Below are 19772 nucleotides of genomic sequence, written 5' to 3'. Positions count from 1 at the left end.
TAATTACTCGCATCCTGTCAAGACTTGGCATTTGTACGGAGCTGGCAGGAGAACCGAGTGCTCCTTCACTCCTCCTATCTAACCCCCTCCCCCTTTGAAGTGGAAACCCCCTGTGCCTTGAACGACCCGCACAACACCACCTTCGACTACTTCTATAGGAGAGGCTTCGGGCATAGGTTCCAGGCTCGTCCCTCTAAAAGCCCGAGCCCCTCGAAATCCTCGTGCTGTTTCCCCCCCTCCGCCCTCTCACGATAACAGAGACAATCCCATCAGCCCAACGCAGCAGAATCGGGACGGCTAGACCCTCGAGTCAAAATGGACGGGAATACTAACAACAACCGTCTTTTTCTCAATTTTGGGAACAATAACGAGCGATTGGCAGCTCCCGACCGAACATACCCCACGACCCCATCCACCTTCCCCCAGCCTGTCTTCTCGTCGCAGCAGCCAGCCCAGCAGGCGGGGGGATTGCATCCCCCTCAGCAAGGCTACTCGGGCTACAGCCAGCAGGACTATTTCGTCCAAAGCCAATATCAACAGCAATATCAAGGCCAGCAGGCCCTTCCCGCCTATGCCTCTGCACAGAATCCTGCCTACCAACAACGCTCTGGTACCCCTGGCACAAACGACCCTAACACCGGCCTTGCCCAGCAATTCTCTCAGCTAGGCGGTGCCCGATCCAACCCGTATGGCGCTGCTGCCGGGTCTCAACGTCCCCGGACTGCTGGTGCCCCCAGCCAGCCTGCCTATGGAGGCTACATGAATGCCCCTCCGATGCCGTCTCAGAACCCCGCCCCCGCCAACGAGTTCCAGATCGCCCCGGAACGCAACCCGGACAAGTACGGTCCTAATGCAAACAACAACCAGAAGCGATGCTCTCAGCTGGCTGCCGATTTCTTCAGGGACAGCGTCAAGCGTGCGAGGGAGAGGAATCAAAGGTGAGTTGGATCATGGCAACAACTCCCTCCTGTCCAACGAGGACAACCGGCCCCTGCGTAGTTGCGCCATCCCCTTTCGTGCCTCGCAGCCCAACAGACGCCTGCCTTTGCCAAATGTGTTAAACTAACTTGCTCTCTTCAATATTCGTGCAGGCAGAGCGAGCTTGAACAGAAACTTCAGGATCCCAACCAGCCCCCTTCACGACGCGAGCAACTCTGGGCGACTCACGGCCGGAAAGAAGGTCAATACCTGCGCTTTCTAAGAACTAAGGATAAGCCCGAAAACTACAACACCATCAAGATTATCGGCAAGGGAGCGTTCGGTGAAGTCAAGCTCGTCCAGAAGAAGGCCGATGGCAAGGTTTACGCCATGAAGTCCCTGATCAAGACTGAGATGTTTAAGAAGGACCAACTTGCCCACGTGCGATCCGAGCGAGACATCTTGGCCGAATCGGACAGCCCCTGGGTCGTAAAACTCTACACCACCTTCCAGGACGCCTACTTCCTATACATGCTCATGGAGTTCCTCCCTGGTGGAGACTTGATGACTATGCTTATCAAGTACGAAATCTTCTCCGAGGACATTACTCGGTTCTACATTGCTGAGATTGTCCTTGCAATCGAGGCCGTCCACAAGCTTGGCTTCATTCATCGGTAAGACTACCTACTTACGCCGATAAATCTTGGACCCCCACGCACCAATCACTTCGTCGTGGCTAATTCTATTATCCCCTTAGTGATATCAAGCCCGACAACATTCTCCTTGACCGTGGCGGTCACGTCAAGCTCACCGACTTTGGCCTCTCCACCGGTTTCCACAGGTTGCATGACAATACCTACTATCAGCAGCTTCTCCAGGGCCGATCTACGCGGCCGCGAGGTGACCGTAACTCCGTCGCGATCGATCAGATCAACCTTACAGTTAGCAACCGTTCGCAGATCAACGACTGGAGGCGGTCTCGTCGCCTGATGGCCTACTCTACAGTCGGTACTCCCGACTACATCGCTCCTGAGATCTTCACCGGCCACGGCTATTCATTCGACTGCGATTGGTGGAGTCTGGGAACCATCATGTTTGAATGCTTAGTTGGCTGGCCCCCATTCTGCGCCGAGGACCATCACGACACTTATAGGAAGATTGTCAACTGGAGACAGACTCTGTACTTCCCTGATGATATCCATCTGAGCGACGAATCTTCCAGCTTGATCAGAAAGTGAGTTTCGGGTCCTATCAGTAACATTTATGAGAGTCTAATCGCTAACATTATCTTCTTTTCCTCTTCTTAGTCTCATCTGCAACAGTGAAAACCGACTCGGACGAGGAGGAGCTCATGAGATCAAGAACCATTCCTTCTTCCGTGGTGTTGAATTCGAGAGCCTTCGCCGTATCCGCGCACCATTCGAACCGCGACTCACCTCCAACATCGACACTACATACTTCCCTACCGACGAAATCGACCAGACCGACAACGCGACTCTATTAAAGGCGCAGGCCATCCAGCAGGGCCGGACGGCTGTCGAGGAGGCTCCGGAAATGAGCTTGCCCTTTATCGGTTACACCTTCAAGCGATTCGATACCAACTTTAGATGATGCACGGGTGTTGTGCAGAACTGTTTTCCACCCTTGTTATCTCGAATCACCCCGGGCTCTTTGAGCTTGGTCTTGCAGTGTTGCGTGTTATGGCTCTTGATGGGCGAAAAAGTAGCTATCCCAGGCCTCAGTCTTAAGGGTCTTCTCTTGAACCTGCATTCCTGTCGCACAAGCTTTACCTTTTCCTATTCATCCCATTTTCCTCTTGTCTTCAGATTTTTTTTGGCACTAGCTTAAAGTGATGTTGGTGCAACTTATATATCCAGTTCTCGTCCATAACTGTTAGCATTCACAGTCTTGCCTGTTGGGTTTCAAGAAGCTAGTTTTTCTCGAATAATGTCTCTTCTTTTCTCTTCTCATTTTGCTTCCCTTCCAGTTTCACGTGTCTTGAGAGTTGTTCGTATCGGATGGGATGCTTGTCTGCAGGCGACGGAATCCATGGTTGATGTTGGATCGAAGCTGAGGATGTGATGGTGATAGAGAACTGTGGCGTGCCAGGCGATGTTCGTGTACGCTGATGAGTGTGATATTCACTGCCAAAAGTGGAGGAGAAGCCTAGGCGATGATGGGAAACCTGGCCTTTGGCGAGAGGCGGCATTTAAAAGAGAGGAATGTTGTGGAGCTCGGTTAGCGGAGAAGTGCGAGGAAGTACATAGCATAATGAGCGATGGCTATCAGATGATGGATGCATTTATGTTGAACATGATCCTTGTTAGGCTTGCATGCGGTGACACTAGGTGAAAATAAGATGGGCGACAAGTATGGTGATGGATGGACGTCCAGTCTATCACTTAGGATGGTAGTTTATTTGAAAGCAATACAGACTCGCCCGTCGCATCTCATTGACGACTGTCCATGGAGGTATCTCGAAGCCTTTTGGCGCTTGGGTTTATTATCCTGTCTTTCCTAGCATTCTAGCAGCGTGGGTATCACATCCTTCGCATCATCGTTGAGGGCGCCACCAGATGAGGTTATGTGCCTGTCCATACATTCCAAGGCTGTCTTCAACATCCCCGACTAATTCTTTTCCCGTAATGCCAAGTTCCAAATCTCCTAAACGCCCTTTGCTTTCCGATTCAAACAATGTAAGTCAAAGCCCCCATAGTATTTCCCCTTGCCCGATCACCTCCTGGCCGTCAATCCAGGCGCAGCATTAAACCTCTCCTCGCGCTCCGTCATAAACATAATCTGCACCCAATACTCCTTCGCATCGACATCCCAAAAGCAGAACTGCTTCTCCTCCCTCTTATCCAACTCCCTCGCGGGGATCTTAAACCCCACAGTCTCGTACGGCTCCGCCGCCACGAGCAAATACTGAAAGTTCTTATCCGGCTCCTCCACGCGCTGCGTAAATGCATTCATAACCTGCCACTGCGGCGTCACCTCAGGCGTAACATCCGGATACTGCAGCTGGAACAGTAGTCCCTCCTGCCTCGTCACCGGATCCCTCAACTTCATAACCTTATACCCCGGCCGTCCAATCTTTACAAGGTTCTTCCTCGCCGTCATCCCCGCCACAACGCCCACGGGCAACCCCGTCGCCGGATCGATGTTCTGGCCCCTCCCCTCCTTCTGCTCCCGCGCCGCTCGTCTCGCCAGGTTGGTCTGGTGCTTCTTTCCCTGCGTGTGCGCCAGGTACGACCCGTCGTTCTGGTGTACCGTCAGGCAGAGGCGGCACTCGAAGGAGCCGACGTGGTTCTTGAAGAAGTAGGGGTCTTTTTCGATGTTGATGGTCTCGAGGGCGATTTTGCGGAGGCGTTCGCGTCGGTCGGCGTTGGTGGCGCTGCGGGAGGCGACGCCGCCGCCGCCGAATTTGGAGCCGGCGCGGTTTTGGTAGTCCATTTTTTTTTTTCTGTTTTTATTTCTGGTCTCCGGGTTGTAGTCTTTGGTCGGTTAGGAGGCTTGTATGTGTACCACAGTGGAGTTTTTATGGCTGTCGGCGTTAAATTTGAGATGGTTTTGAGCAGAGGGCGATGGTTTCGAGGTGAAGTTGTGATGATTTAAGATTTGTAGTGACCAGTGGTCTTGCCCATTCAAGTATTTGGAGCTAACACCGTAGGAACAAACTTCCGAGAATTACCCGCCCACTAACACATGCCAAACATATCACTAGCACCACATCTCCTCAACTTTTATCATCCGCCTGGCTTTTACTTGATGGGAAGAGAATATCCAAACCCTAGAATATCCATTTATCATTGATCTCTATTTAAGGTTATGACTAAGTAGAGCCGAGAACCTAGATGGTCCGCCAGGGCGCTTACTCAACGACACGGGCTCACAAATACATGGGCTTGAGGGTGAGATTTCATTAATATGACCAAGAATGATTGCGTACTCAATGGTATTATCGTAAGTATCTATGTTGTACTAGGCTGAAACGAATATAGATATGAGTGCGAAAGTAATGCAATCCACAAGATAGTCGCTCTTTATGAATGCTGATAGAGCGCTTGGCTGAAGCAAGAAAGCCAAAAAGCCCGTTAATCATAAAGTATAAGTAAAACCAAGACTCGCAAAGCAAGTGTGTCAACTAGGCATCCACGACTCAACATTACGCCGGCTGCGAAGGTCGGCGGTGTAACAGATAACTCTCCCTCCTAACGAATAGCGACCTCTTCTGCCGCAAAGACTCCCCGTCCTTGGGTGGACTCCCGAAATCGACCTGAGAAGAAGGAGGCACTATCCCAGCCTCGGCATCCAAGACTTTTAACTCCTTTTGCTTTCCGTTGTTCTTCGGCTTCGGTATTCTCTCGTCGAAGCGGGCGGATAACCGAAAAAAGTCATGTATGAAGGAATTTTCGAGCACGCGCGGCTTACCGTCGACGGTCCAGTATCTCTCCTCGCTGAGCTCCTTTGAGAGGTGCCTGCGGAAGAAGCGGTCCTCGGTAACCCACCAGCCGCGCCATGCTGTGAGGATAAAGAGAGTTAGCGGGATGGCGATGAGCCAATATATGTAAAATCTTCGACTAATAACGTCGTCGTCTTCGATGGTCGGTGGTGCACCATCCGGGCTGGGCGCATCATCCTTCTCGGGCATCCAGTCGAACATGGACATGCCGAAGAGGGTCCCAAGAAACTCGCCGGGGAGGAAGATTGCAGTTATGACGGCAAGGGCTTTCATTGACGAGCTATCCCGTGACGAGGCAACGGCCATGCGAGCGTTTAGAACGTTGTCTTCCTGGGCCATTTTACTGTATATCTATAGATAGATCTCCAAGTTAGCGATCCTTCATTATAATATCTCGCAAGTGCGTAAGTATAAAAGCCTTGACTTACTATATCAATCTGCGCCCGGCATCTGGCCTCCGACATGCGCCTTTCTGTCTCCAGACTCATACAGATTCTCAATAGCCCTTCGAGGTATTGCCGGATTTCATGCCAATGACTGCCCAAGGGATCGTCGGGGGATGTGTGATGGGGAAGGAAAAGATGCGGCATAGAATCAGCTCTCCTCGGGTCGTCGTTTGGGTTGGGGCTTCGGGGCGGCTGGTCCTGGTCCTCGTTTGGGTGAACGCTCCTGGGAGCTAAAGATCCCGGTCGAATAATTTGTCCCGTGGACATCCGCTCTTCCAACTCATCCCCCGCCATGATCAAAGTTTTGACGGCACGCTCGGTCCACCGAATGGCATCGAGCAATTGAATGCACTCTTTCAACACCCCATGGGCGCTCTTCATAAGGTTTGTCATGCTCATGACACCGGCGGTCTGCGCCTCGTCGTCCGCACCGTCGACGATTTCGTCCTGGGGTCGATCTTTGCTCAACTTCCCCCAACGCCGCTTCCATGAGGAACTCTTTTCAGTGGCGGCCGTTGCTTCGAAGCCGGCAATGTTCGATACCCGGGTCTCGAGGTCGGTCACGTTGTGGTTGTTCACCCCAACTGCTTCTTCGGTGCGGAGGAAGTGAACTTGAAGCAGCACAACTGGTGTCACGAAGGGGTGAGCCCAGTGCGCTTTGCAGGCTTCCATGCGGTGGTCGTACTCGTCTAGACTTTCCAAACGATGCCGCCTAGGGTGGTAGGACTGGCGTACGAGGATAGTCGAACACCGAGTGTTGACATCGTAAGTCATGGAGAGGAAATCATACGGGGTTTTGGCGTTCAACGAAAAGGACAGTAAAACACTCAAGAGAGACCGGTCTTTGGACCAGAAGCGAGACTCGGTAGTGGTCCGGCGAGAATACTGAAGGGTAGCTGGATGAAGCTTCAGGACCTCGAAGTCAGTGCGACTCAGAGAGAGACCATCCTGGCTACCATCCGGGGACCTGACGAGACGGTAGCAGATACTAGTGTCGTCGTTAACTAGAGCCGTGTATGAATATACGAAAGTTTTGGGGTGGTCCGGTTCAACATGAGATGCATGGCCTAGAGTCACTTACACGCGACGAACTCGGCCTTCAAGAAGCTCCGGATTGTAGGAAACATCATCGGCCCCAAGACGAACGAACCTTCCCTGCAGAAGTGAATTAGAGTTAGCCCCTGGGATCAACGAGGCGTGGCAGATGGTGACATGGCAAGGCAATTCGAGGACGGGTAGGATTCTTACATACACTGCGGTCGACGAGTTTGCCTTCTCGAAAGGCGCCGTGTAACATATCAGCGCCCTCCTTGTCGTCGTGGCTGATCTTGTGGGCAACATGATTCTGACGATGCTCCTCTGCAGAGTGTCCTAATAGCATGTCGTATTGCCGCTTGTATACCACATACTCGTCGTACTCGATCTTGGACCGAGCTTCGTTGTCATACAAAATATGGCTATCAAGCGCAACCTTGTTGTCGAAGGAAAAGAGGTCTGAGCCTCCAATCCCAACGTAGTCGGTCATCTCGAGCGTGTCCTCGGCCTACAGACCAGATTTCCTCTCAAGAACCAACAGAGCTAGACATTATTTTGTACAGGAACCGTCTCTCTTTTTAGTCCCTTCACCTTGTCTGGAACAGGAAGAGGGTGAGGATCGCAGGAAATACCATACTCCAGATCAGCGCACCGACGAAAAACGCGAAACAAGGCAAGCTGTTAACAAAATGACAGTGATAGGAATTAATGTATGAATACTGATGCGTGGGAATGCGGGAGGTAAGAAAGCGGAATTCGACGAGAGGCGTTGACAGGAAAACGGATGGAAACAAGAGTGGATATAAATGTCGACATTGAATTGATCAAATTATTCTCTGGCAGACGTTCAAAGAGACAACAGAGCCCTGTCCATAGTGACCACTGGTGACACGGCGACGATATTACCCCGGAATATTACTCCATAAGCTTGCAACTTAGGCTCAGCCACCCCTGGTCTCGGGGTTGGTTGGTAGGATTGGCCGCCTGACCATAAGATTCCAACCATCGGGGGCCTCAATTGTCGGCTCGCATTGACATGGATCGTGGTCCTCAGCCAGGGATGAGACGAAATTGGCGATGGGCCTCAGCGGTGCCCGATCGAGCCCTGAAGCGGTGTTGCTCACAACATTGAACTCATGAAGTTGGGTCAATTGATTGATTTGATTTGACGGCCTCAAAATATTGAAAACAATTGATCCATCGGCTTAATGGTACATAAAGTATGATGCTTTTCGGCATACAACGACCTTAACTGGTGTACTGGGAACAGATCAGCGAGAGGGCAGATCAAGTACGATTTGGGCTGTCTAACATCGCGGAGGGGCGACCGGACAAGTCCAAATGCCAACTGAAATGTGTACCCCCACCTGCCCCCAAACAGGGAAGGAGGGCAAATCAAATTTCTTACAGCGAGCACAGTGTGCAAGTACTTTGTACCTTCGTCTCTGTCACTCTTATCGATAACGGATAAGATAAGCCCACTTGATTCCCCAGCCAAAAAAATTCGTCTAAGACGGGACGCAGACTTGACTCTCTCGATGTCTTGCAGAAAAGTAGTTGGCCGCTTCGACTCCAGGATTTAATTTTTGCGATTGAGAAGCCGGTAGGGCATCTCACGCATATCTAGAAGGGGTACTACACAATGGTTAAATCATATTTGTGAGTGCCTGTTATTCACATGATTATTTGTCTCCGTCGCGTGCCCTAACATAACTACCTACCCCCTGCAGAAAATACGAGTATTCCAAGTCCTTCGGTATCGTCGCCTCGAGCACCTCGAACATTGTCTGGACCCCGAACCAAAGAGCGGGAACCGGAGCTGGTCAGGCTCTCGTTGCTGCGAACGAGCAGGTACTATGTTGGGACATCAAGAAGGGTGAACTCGTCAGCCGTTGGAGGGACGACCGATGTTCCGCTCCCGTGACCGCTATTGCGAGGAGTAAGGCCGACCCCGACATCTTTGCCGTCGGATACGAAGATGGCAGCATTCGCCTCTGGGACAGCAAGATTGCCGCCACCATCGTCAGCTTCAATGGCCACCGCTCCGCCGTTACCGTCCTCACCTTCGACAAATCCGGCGCCCGCCTAGCGAGCGGTTCCAAGGATACCGACATCATCATATGGGATCTCGTCGCCGAGGTTGGTCAGGTAAAGCTGCGCGGGCACAAGGACCAGGTTACTGGTGTGCGCTTTGTCGAGCCTGATCCTGTTGTTCGCGACGATGAGGACCCAGAAGCGATGGTGGTGGATACCGAGACCGAGGCTGAAGGCTTTCTCCTCACTACCGGAAAGGACTCCCTGATTAAACTGTGGGACTTGTCGTCAAGGCATTGCATCGAGACTCACATTGCGCAATCAAACGGAGAGTGCTGGGCCTTGGGCCTTTCTCCCGACTACAGCGGCTGCGTCACGGCTGGTAACGGAGGTGAGCTCAAGGTCTGGTCTCTAGATACGTTATCCCTAGCCGCGTCTGCCCAGCGAGTCGACTTGACGCAGCCCACAAAGTTTCTCCAGGACCGCGGCACACTCACCCGGAAATCCAACGACCGAGCCACCGAAATTGTCTTCCATCCCCGCCGCGACTACTTCGCCGTCCACGGTCCCGAAAAGGCCGTCGAAATTTGGCGGATAAGGTCCGAGAACGAAATCAAAAAGGTGTTAGCCCGTAAGCGCAGAAGGAGGAGGGAGAAGCTGGATAAGAAGGCCAACGGCGATGCGGACGTTGAGGGTGCCGAGGACGCCGAGGATATATCTAGCGCAACCGTAGCGGACGTTTTCGTACACTACGTGACTGTTCGCACGAGTGGAAAGGTTCGTTCGGTGGACTGGGCCGTCAACACTGGTGTCAAGGACCTCCAAGTGCTCATCGGCACGACCAATAACCAGGTCGAGCTTTACAACATTCCGCCCAAGGATAAATCATCCAAGTCGAAAGATGAGGTTCCCGACTACACGAGGTCACTGGCAGTCGAGCTCCCGGGTCACAGGGCCGACGTTCGGGCCTTGTCGTTGAGCTCTGATGACAAAATGCTAGCGTCGGCAGCTAACGGAAGCCTAAAGATCTGGAATATCAAAACGCAGATGTGTATTCGCACATTTGAGTGTGGCTACGCCTTGTGCTGTGCTTTTCTCCCCGGAGACAAGGTTGTCGTTGTGGGAACCAAAGCTGGTGAGCTGCAACTATTCGATGTCGCCTCGGCGAGCCTGTTGGATAGTGTCACGGCCCATGACGGAGCCGTCTGGTCGCTCCAGGTCCACCCCGATGGTCGGTCGATGGCATCCGGCAGCGCTGATAAGACGGTCAAGTTCTGGAACTTCCAGATCGTCCAAGAGACCATTTTGGGCACCAGCCGCACGACGCCGCGACTGAAACTCGCCCAGTCAAAGATTCTCAAACTCTCGGATGATGTTTTGAGCATTAGGTTCTCACCGGATGCTCGGCTCATTGCTGTGGCCCTTCTCGATAACACTGTGAAGGTCTTCTTTGTCGACACGCTTAAACTATACCTCAACCTCTATGGCCATAAACTTCCTGTTCTAAGTATGGATATTTCATACGATAGTAAGTTGATAGTGACGAGTTCAGCCGACAAGAACATCAGGATATGGGGATTAGACTTTGGTGATTGCCACAAGGCCTTGTTTGGACATCAGGACAGTATCCTCCAAGTTGCGTTTGTGCCGCATAACTCGGACGGCAATGGGCACCATTTCTTCAGCAGCAGCAAGGACCGTACCATAAAATACTGGGACGGCGACAAGTTTGAGCAGATTCAAAGGCTAGACGGCCACCACGGCGAGGTGTGGGCGCTGGCGGTGGGCCACAGCGGCACGTTCCTGGTCAGCGCCGGCCACGACAAGGGCATGATTGTCTGGGACGAGACGGAAGAGCAGATCTTCCTGGAGGAAGAGAGGGAGAAGGAAATAGAAGAACTCTACGAGAGCACGCTCACGGCTTCGCTGGAAAAGGACGACGACGCCCAGGACCAGCAGGCCGAGACGGCGGCGGCCGGCAAGCAGACCGTCGAAACGCTAATGGCAGGAGAGCGAATCGTCGAGGCCCTCGAGATGGGCATGGCGGATCTCAACCTGCTCAAGGAGTGGGAAGACGAAAAGCAGACGAACCCCAAGGCGCCCGCGCCCCAGCGAAACATTGTATACATGGCGCTGGGCAACATCAGCGCCGAGGCCCACGTCATGAGCGTTCTCCAGAAGATTAAAGCGGCGGCACTCCATGACGCACTCCTCGTCCTTCCTTTCTCTATGGTCCCCGCCCTCTTTACCTTTATCAACATTTTCGCCATGCGATCTATGAACATCCCCCTTACTTGCCGCATCCTCTTCTTCATGCTCAAAACTCACCATCGCCAGATCGTCGCGAACCGCACCATGAGGACCATGCTCGAGGGCATCCGTGCAAATCTTAGGGCGGCGCTGAAGCGGAACAAGGATGAGATGGGTTACAATGTGGCGGCGCTCAAGATTATGGGTATGCAGATACAGGAGAATAGTGTTAAGGAGTACGTGGATGAGAACTGGGATGCTGGGGAGGAGAATGTGCGGAAGAGGGCGTTTGTACATGTTGCTTAAATATTCCTTCTGGGTGGCTCTTCTTTTCATTTTCCTCAGTCAGAAGTAAATAGAATATACACCGGCGAACTACATGTAGTTTTCATCCTCACGACCGATGCATCTCTTGAAGATAGGAAGACGGATACAGTCTGTAGTCCAGTAATCACACTGTCACTGTTTGGTCACGTGTCCCAGATTCGAACTTGCAACCAGAATCTTGGGAGCATCATCAACAGCAATGAAGGACGCCTTGAACGACGAGAAGCACGACGAGGTCTTATCTTGCTTCTACACGGGACTATAATCCAACTTTGCGCGTGAAGAGACAGGCCGAAAGTTGAGAGCCAAATATATTCTATAATTACGATGCTCTTCTTCAGGTGAGACCCCACTTAATATCACATTCTAGATCCCCGCCATGGGATCTCTCAAGCTCATCGATGTCATTTGAAAAGGTGGTGAGCTAACAGGAGATAAAAAAACGCGGGAATATAGCTTCTTCAAAACATTAATTGACCAGGAGGTCACGGTGGAGCTCAAGAATGATATCCAGATCAGGGGTACTCTGAAGAGCGTGGATCAGTATCTGAATATCAAGCTTGATGATATTTCGGTGGTGAATGAGCTGTTGTATCCTCACCTGGTCAGTTGTTTTCTTCTTCTCGACGTCCTGGATATGCAGCAGATTCTGCTATTTTCCCCTCTTCTTTTTACTCTTGGGCTTCGAGTCGTGAGGTATGAGAGATTATGAGACGGAGCTAATGACGTGCTCCAGAGCTCTGTGAAGAACGTCTTCATCCGTGGCTCTGTCGTCAGATACGTCCACCTCCCTCCCAACGCCGTCGATATTCCCCTTCTAGAAGATGCTACAAGGAGAGGTAAGTTGTTTCAAACTCGAAATTCTCACTTGTTCGATGATTTACTGACCCTTTTGTTCTCCAGAGGCTGCTGCGCAGCAAGCAAAAGCAAAATGAGGTTGTGGAGGGCTGAATCTAATTTTTTGTTATTACAAAAAAAGTTCAAAAAATGAGGCTTATGGAAGTAGTCGGCTTGATGGCCGCCAAAAAGGACGACATCTCCGTCTTTGGGGCCGTAACACTCGGCACCTTCTCTTCCGGCAGGACACGAGATTACGAGGTTCTGTCGTGAAGCAAGGCGAATCCTCTGACTGGATTCCCGATACGGACTCTCTATCACGAAGGTCGACGCCTAGTATCTCATGATAATGAAGAAACAAATCCTTGCCATTCGATGCATTAATGCCCTCCCAAACGCCCTGTAGTCCCAATTGCTTTCCCGTGACCTGTCTATGTACTCCTCCATTTCCCTTATATATTTACCAAAGGACATCCCGTTTAGTACCCTTCCCATCCCATTCTTGAAGAGATGAACCATCCAACGCAGAATCCCCATGTTGCGGCTTCAACACCCCTCCCTTGGCCCTATCAGCCAACCACTTGTCTATCCACCCCTTCATCTTCCGCCTCGACGTCTCGCTACCCACATTCACCGTTGGCACAACCCTCTCTATCCTCAACGACATCAAGAACAGAGCAAGCTCCCGGAAACTGCTGTGCTCAGAGTACGGCACCCCAAAGCACATGGCCTCCTTGGTGCTTCCTCTCTGCTTCTCCAGGTTATCCGCTGTGAACCTCGTCCGCCAGGCTTTGCCGTGCAGCACCTGCGTTGTGGGGACGCTGCTCGGTTGCGTGTTGGACGAGATGAGCTTCGAGGCGCCGTTGGGTCTGTAGTTCCATCCGCTGGGACGGAAGCCGACGATGCGGCTGAAATGTGGCTTGTAGCCGTTGAGGTAGTCTTGCAGAGTTTCAGCCCGGATCTCCATCAGCATTTGCATATGTACTTGGGCTTCGCGCGGGTCGGAGGTCAATAGAGAGGAGAGTTCGGGGTCGTCGAGTAGCTTGAACATGCGTATCTTTGAGGCTGACGCGAAAATTTTGGAGTTTAGGGCTTTGGCAATGGCGACGCAAATTCGCTCTTTGCCTATGGAATATGTCCCACATACAACCAGAAGACGATTCCGATAGGAGCCGGTTCCTGGAGCTGCCAGCGCATCGCCATTCTCTTTGTTCTCCTTTACGCTGAAAAATCGGCTGACAGTCGTCGTCCCGGACTCCCTACCAAGCTTGTCCCAGGCGGCTTCCGAAACGTTGGCGTCCGCATCTAGAGACAAGCAGATGTCGGCGCAGGCCGAGATCACATCATTCTGCGGAGGGAAAGAATACCGTGGGCTCAGGTATGTAGTATCCAGATAGCAAATATCTATCCGCTGTTGCCTTAATTTGCCCGAGACGCCGTCCAGGAGATCGGGTTTTAGGCGGTCATGCGTGACGTGAGCCGGGCAGGCTCGGAAATCCCCACAATGTAGAATCCTCTGGACTCGAGTAGTCGGCCCTCTCGCCATCTTCTTTTCGAAGAGAAACATCGAACTCCCCGGACAATGGTTGGCTGGAATCATAACCACCGTCGCTCCACCGGTTCCAGGTATCTCGAAAAGCTCGTCGAATTCAAGCTCAACAACCCACTTCGCATCAACTCTGAGTTGCTGCTTAACAAGGCGACCCGTGACGCGACTGCAATATATAGGACCATGTTTCCAACTAGCCGTTAATCCAATATAATGGTCAGAGTGGAAGTGACTGAGAAAGTAGGCATTGCAATCCTTGACGGCTCCGTATCTGAAAGCATCAACACAGATGGAGAATCCGGGCATGATCTTGTAGAAAGGGCACGTTCGTTGGTATGCTTGCTTTCCTCGAGAGGCGGTCTCGGCTGCTGCAGCGACTGCCCACGCTGAGCTCTCGGCGTTTCCAGACATTATCTTGGCGAATGCTGAAACGCCTTCCACTTCTACCGCTAGAGAGAATGGATTCCGTTGCCCAGGTTTCGGGATAGAAGCCTTCATGACTCTTCCCGAGGAATTCGATGGTACCGCCGACTCTACTGGTTGGGGTTCACGAGTCGGTAGCTCCCTCGTCTGGGCCGGTAACGGCGTCGGATTACCGTCGAGGCACGAGTTCACATGACGGGTAGACTCGTCAGGAGTGGCGCCAACAAGACTGCCGTTGCAAACGGGGCATGACTCTATCATCGACTCGTCGGGAGGTCCTGTAGGGGGAAAGTCGTCGTTCGTTTGAAGGCCAGCGGCTTCGGCTTCAAGCCGAGCTTGCTCTTGTGAAAACATCATTTCTCGATATTCCTCCCCGAGGAAGTCGTCTGACAGGTCTTCCAAATTGTCGCCCTCTACCGCAGAAGTGAATTCCTCGCAAGCTTCCAACGCTTCCAGCTTCTTCTCATCATTAATATCACCAGAGGTCGCATCGGGTATGTAAGTCTCGCGCAGTTCTTCCTCTGTCGTTTGCTCTGTGTTCTTCTGTTTAGATAACACCGGCATATCACTCTCCTCTTCGTCTTCACTATCAGAATCCAAGACAAAGCCGCCCACTGTTTTGTTAGTGGGGTTCTTGTGCGCAGGTGATGGTTCCGAATCACGATTTGGGACATTCGCATCGACGGATAGTTCGTGGGCGCCCTCGACTTCGGCATCTTGACCATGGCTTAATTTTCTCCTCTTCAATCTCGTCCCTGGCGAGTCCACGCTCACATCAAGCTCCTCTTCCTCCATGCACTTCTCCTCGTATTGAATTGTAGATTCATTCTTCTCGAAAACGGCGGTCGTGTCCGTGCCGTAAAATAAGGTATTCTCGGTTTCAACTTTCTTAAAGAAGCTCAAAATACTCGTGTTCGACTTCGCGTCCTTTTTCGAAAAGTTGGAAGACGCGGGCTTTCGCGGGGTCCACTTCTTGGGTGGTCGCCTAGAGCTCGACGGTGGTGCCATGATGAGGACATCTGGTGGAAGGATGGGGAAGAATACACATCGGAAACTAACTGGAGGAAGAAGGCGCGAAGTCACTAGCAAATAATTGATGCCTTCACTCGGCGTAGGCTATGAGAGAGGTTGGAGGAAATCTGGGTGGCCTCCTAAAAGTGATCAAGGAAGTAGTAACTCAGTAACACAGTAACACGCCAGGTGCCCACCTCAGATTGATACAGTGCACTTAATGCCACTAAAAATCCATGTTCACAGTACTTCAATGTATCACCGTGTCGAAGTACTTCGAGAAGTACGAAGTACAACTACTGAACACGGATTTAGCACCGCAATCCAAACCACATCAACACCGAGACCACAGTTCACCCACACCTCTAGACCACACCGAGCCAAAACGGACCATTCAATGTTTCCATGGCCACCTCAATTTCTGCCCGGGAGCTGAACTGGAAGAAGGATGACGTCGAGCGGAACAAAAATATTGCTCCCGTGGACTTGGATGCCCTGAAACGCTATGCAAGCAATGCCAGACGCCAAGTGGACGGGATTGATTGCACTTGCCAGCTTTCTTCCGAGTACAACATGGGTGGCCTCCATGTTGTGAGGCTTGTTAACTTCAAAGATGGCTGCCAGTGGATCGCCAGGCTCCAGCTAAGGCAGCCGAAACCAAAATCTTGCCAACGCCTATAGAACGAAGTGGACACTATGGAAGCAGTCAGACAGTGGTCTAAAATCCCCGTTCCGCGAGTTTTAGCCTACGATGCTGCTGGTGATAGTGGCGTCGGCGTCACCTTTATGCTGATAGAGTTCGTCCCGGGCGACACCGCTATGGATTCCTTCGGCGGTTGGAGAGTCCACAGAGGAGCGACACCTGCCCAATTTAAGGGTAAGTTCCATGCAGCACTCGCAGATATCCAGGTCGAGATAGCCTTGGTACGCTTTTCTAACATCGGACCCATCGTTCGCCGAGATGGCAAGTTTGACGTTGGACCTATCCCATGTCTTGGGGACCCGTTCAACACGGCGGCAGAATACATCGAGGCGTGGGCCAAGACGGCCAAGTTTCGCTACGGTGAGGCAACTATACGGCCCAGAACCCCAGCACACTTAGTAGATGAAATCCCTTCGGCGGTCTGGTCGTTTCCTTATAGACTGTAGGACTTGGCTCCATCATTTCCATTCCAGAGCGGCCCCTTCCCGCTTATCTACGCAGACCTCTGGAAAAGCAATATCATTATTGATCTGAATCATAATGTCTTGTCGGTGATTGACTGGGAGAACGCAATTGTCGGGCCATGGGAGCTTGTGGAGTTTAACAAGGAACTTTCTATTGTCCCCCCCGCTATGGATGGGCCACCTTGCCGGCGAGAGCCAGGCCAAGACTGCCATGCGTTTTAAATACGTGAAGCTAGTCCGTGAGGCAGAAGAGAAACGGCAATTTGGTGCCAAACTGTCTACCGTGCTAGCTGATGAAGAGGTGGCGGCTTTTGCTCACGCCGTCTGACTGTACTTGGGATGGCGTATCGGGTTCTATAACAGGGTCCTCGAGCCGTTGGAGCATAGGTGTCTCTAAGAAAAAATTGGTGAGACCTAACCAGGACAGCAAATCCTACTTTGATACATCTGACGAAACGAGTCTTTTGATCACTGCAAATGGGACTGTCGAGGGTAGTGCCCGGCTCTTGTCCCTCGGTCCAGGGCCCCAGTGGCCTACTGGGCCGCAGATGGTGCTCGGTTGCAGTTGCTGCATGCCGAAGGACAGGAAGAAGGACGACAGAGATTGGGCTACAGAACCTATCGTGGAATTCTACTGGGCGGAGTCAGGTAGTCGTAGCATTCTTCGCGTCCGTTACAATACACACTACAACCAAGGCCTGATTCGTGATGGTGGGGAAGGAGCCAATTTAACGCGAAGTCACGTGTATGCCAAGTGTATTGATGACATAATCTGTGCTTCCCCAGACATGTGTCAGCAAGAATCCTTCTCAAATCGAGAACATTGAAGCTCTGGAAAATTGCCTGAGCTTGAGATCAACTGAGCAGAGCTTGGTCAACACCTTTTCATCACCAACCCGACAACGAAAAAAAAGTCACCCCTTCGCTCGCCCTCCGGTCTTGTTTTCAGAGCTACTTTAACCATGGCGGGTGGAAGGAATCCAATGGAGGAGGCTCTCCGCCGCTTTCAACAAGTTGCGCAGTCCGGTCGTGGAGGCTTCGGCGCTGGCGGCAGGCCACCTGCAAGAGGGCTCGGAGTCGGAATTGCTGGACTTGCGGCTGCGGGTGCCGGTCTCTTCCTCTTTCAGAATGCCCTGTTCAACGTGGACGGTGGTCACAGAGCGATCAAGTACCGAAGGATAAGCGGTGTTAGCCCGGAGATCTATGGCGAAGGTAAGGATGCGATACCTCCCCCCCCTCCTCCCTTCCGGCCCCATTGAGCGCATTGAAATACTAAAGATGCAAATAGGAACCCATTTGATGATTCCCTGGTTCGAGACGCCCATCATCTACAACGTCCGAGCGAAGCCGAGAAACGTTGCGTCCCTCACCGGAACAAAGGATCTTCAGATGGTCAACATCACCTGTCGTGTCCTCTCTCGACCCAAGGTTGAGGCTCTACCCCAGATTTACAGGACGCTAGGACAAGACTATGATGAGAGGGTGCTCCCGTCCATCGTCAATGAGGTGTTGAAGAGCGTAGTTGCCCAATTCAACGCCAGTCAATTGATCACCCAGCGAGAGATGGTCGCCCGTCTTGTCCGAGAGAACCTGGCCCGCCGTGCCGACCGATTCAATATCGCCCTTGACGACGTTTCCTTGACCGTAAGTTTATATCGCACGTGTAGTAATTATGACCCTGCAGTATGATCACAGCTGACATTTTCAATCCAGCACCTTGCCTTCTCGCCCGAGTTCACCGCCGCCGTCGAAGCCAAGCAGGTCGCCCAACAAGAAGCCCAGAGGGCAGCCTTCATCGTCGACAAGGCCCGCCAGGAGAAGCAGGCTATGGTTGTCAAGGCTCAGGGTGAGGCTCGATCTGCCGAGCTCATCGGAGAAGCCATCAAGAAGAACAAGGCCTATGTCGAGCTGAAGAAGATTGAGAACGCCAGGATCATTGCCTCGACCCTGCAGGAGGCTGGTGGAAAGAATAGGCTCCTTCTCGACTCGGAAGGTCTCGGTCTTAATGTTTTTGCTGATGGGGAGAGCAAATAAGAGAGGGGATAGGGTTGACGAATGGGGGAAAACGGTTAGCATAAGTGATGTATCTGTAGGTTCTGATCATAGGACGGTAATTGTACAATAACTCCAACTCATTGAAAGTCAAGACGGTATTGATACCTCTCTCCTCCCCATATGAACAGAAATTTTGGCTTACAGGCTTTGGGAACTTAAAATCTTCAAGCCAGCTTCTACACTATTAGAGCCTCGAGTTTGAGCGCTGTGATCCTGCAAGATTTAATTGTCAGCAGGCGGCAAGCGATTTGAAGGGAGGTGGGCCCACTGTAGTCGCCATTATTGCCGGTGCCAGCAACAAACGAACGGTTGCGTCAGTGCAACGAACAGCCGCCGCCTACAAGAGGGAGATGATTAATTGATCCGACCCCACGCTACATTTGTACAAGCAGCTGCCCCTCCATTTTATAACCTCAAAACACCGAGCGAAATCGCCATCCACGTCCCGACCTGCCTTTCCCCGTCCTAGACTCGAAATTCTGTTTTACTTTAACGAGACGCTCGTTACTGTTATTTCCTCCTTGCTGCGGCTACTTCCCTCCCATCCGCCAGTTTTTCACCTCCCAAGATGCTCATCAAGTAGGCGCTCCCCGATCCCACCTACCGCATTACCTACACAGGAGAAAGAAGCTAATGCGCCGGGCTCCATAGAGTGCGAACCCTCACGGGGAAGGAGATCGAGCTGGATATCGAGGCCGACTACAAGGCACGCATTACTCCCTGGTCCCTGGGCACCCGACTTTCGTCCCTGCGGCCGTCGAACTTTTGTCCTCTGCGACAGTAGAGCTTCATAAGTCCTAACACCGCTCTATCATACAGGTCTCTCAGATTAAGGAGAAGGTCGAAGAGAAGGAGGGTATCCCTCCTGTCCAACAACGTCTGATTTACAGTGGAAAGCAAATGTACGTTGGGGCTTCTTTTATCCGTTTCTTGGATGCGGTTTGCAGATCAGAACATGGAATATATGTGACTGGAAATCCAAGGGGAAGGGAAGCTAATATCACATCTCGTTCAACAGGGTCGACGATAAGACTGCATCAGACTACGCCCTCGAACCCGGCGTAACACTCCATCTGGTCCTAGCGCTCCGTGGCGGTTCACTTTAAGAAACGGGTGAGGTTATAACGAGAGGATCCAGAGGCAACCGAGTATGGACTCTGATGAGGTGGAGAGTGTGGTTAGCATTTGATCCTGTGAACAAATTACTTCGATACAGAGCATGCGAATGTTTTTGCTTGCCGGTGAAAAGTGAACTTAA

At 51.9% G+C, this 19772-nt stretch overlaps 4 protein-coding genes and 2 pseudogenes across 4 annotated transcripts; 3 read left to right on the top strand and 3 right to left on the bottom strand.

Annotated features, from left to right (window-relative positions):
- Nucleotides 1-315: 315 nt before the first annotated feature.
- Nucleotides 316-2529, top strand: SAPIO_CDS3607 (Serine/threonine-protein kinase cot-1; the record flags this gene model as incomplete). Its single annotated transcript, XM_016786365.1, has 4 exons — nt 316-938; nt 1092-1592; nt 1676-2152; nt 2226-2529. 4 exons carry the CDS (start codon nt 316-318, stop codon nt 2527-2529), a joined length of 1905 nt encoding a protein of 634 aa, XP_016644371.1.
- A 1122-nt stretch (nt 2530-3651) lies between these two features.
- On the bottom strand, nt 3652-4371 carry SAPIO_CDS3606 (annotated as a pseudogene; the record flags this gene model as incomplete).
- Nucleotides 4372-5083: 712 nt separating this feature from the next.
- SAPIO_CDS3605 (Uncharacterized protein) lies at nt 5084-7351 on the bottom strand (the record flags this gene model as incomplete). The annotated part of the gene is made up of 4 exons (XM_016786364.1): nt 5084-5731; nt 5809-6793; nt 6908-6981; nt 7079-7351. 4 exons carry the CDS (start codon nt 7349-7351, stop codon nt 5084-5086), a joined length of 1980 nt encoding a protein of 659 aa, XP_016644370.1.
- Nucleotides 7352-8503: 1152 nt separating this feature from the next.
- SAPIO_CDS3604 (uncharacterized protein) lies at nt 8504-12407 on the top strand (the record flags this gene model as incomplete). Its single annotated transcript, XM_016786363.1, has 6 exons — nt 8504-8520; nt 8592-11418; nt 11843-11875; nt 11954-12076; nt 12209-12311; nt 12376-12407. The coding sequence occupies 6 exons, from the start codon at nt 8504-8506 to the stop codon at nt 12405-12407; spliced, it is 3135 nt and encodes a 1044-aa protein (XP_016644369.1).
- A 362-nt stretch (nt 12408-12769) lies between these two features.
- SAPIO_CDS3603 lies at nt 12770-15289 on the bottom strand (annotated as a pseudogene; the record flags this gene model as incomplete).
- Nucleotides 15290-15697: 408 nt separating this feature from the next.
- Nucleotides 15698-19620, top strand: SAPIO_CDS3602 (uncharacterized protein; the record flags this gene model as incomplete). The annotated part of the gene is made up of 7 exons (XM_016786362.1): nt 15698-15883; nt 15974-16437; nt 17409-17671; nt 17748-18103; nt 18173-18466; nt 19334-19416; nt 19533-19620. The coding sequence occupies 7 exons, from the start codon at nt 15698-15700 to the stop codon at nt 19618-19620; spliced, it is 1734 nt and encodes a 577-aa protein (XP_016644368.1).
- Nucleotides 19621-19772: the final 152 nt, after the last annotated feature.

The sequence above is a fragment of the Scedosporium apiospermum genome, assembly GCF_000732125.1.
Source record: "Scedosporium apiospermum strain IHEM 14462 chromosome Unknown SEQ_SAPIO_0088, whole genome shotgun sequence".
Taxonomy (NCBI): Eukaryota; Fungi; Ascomycota; class Sordariomycetes; order Microascales; family Microascaceae; genus Scedosporium; species Scedosporium apiospermum.
Note: the sequence above shows the minus strand (reverse complement) of the source record. Positions and strands in the feature narration are given on the sequence as shown.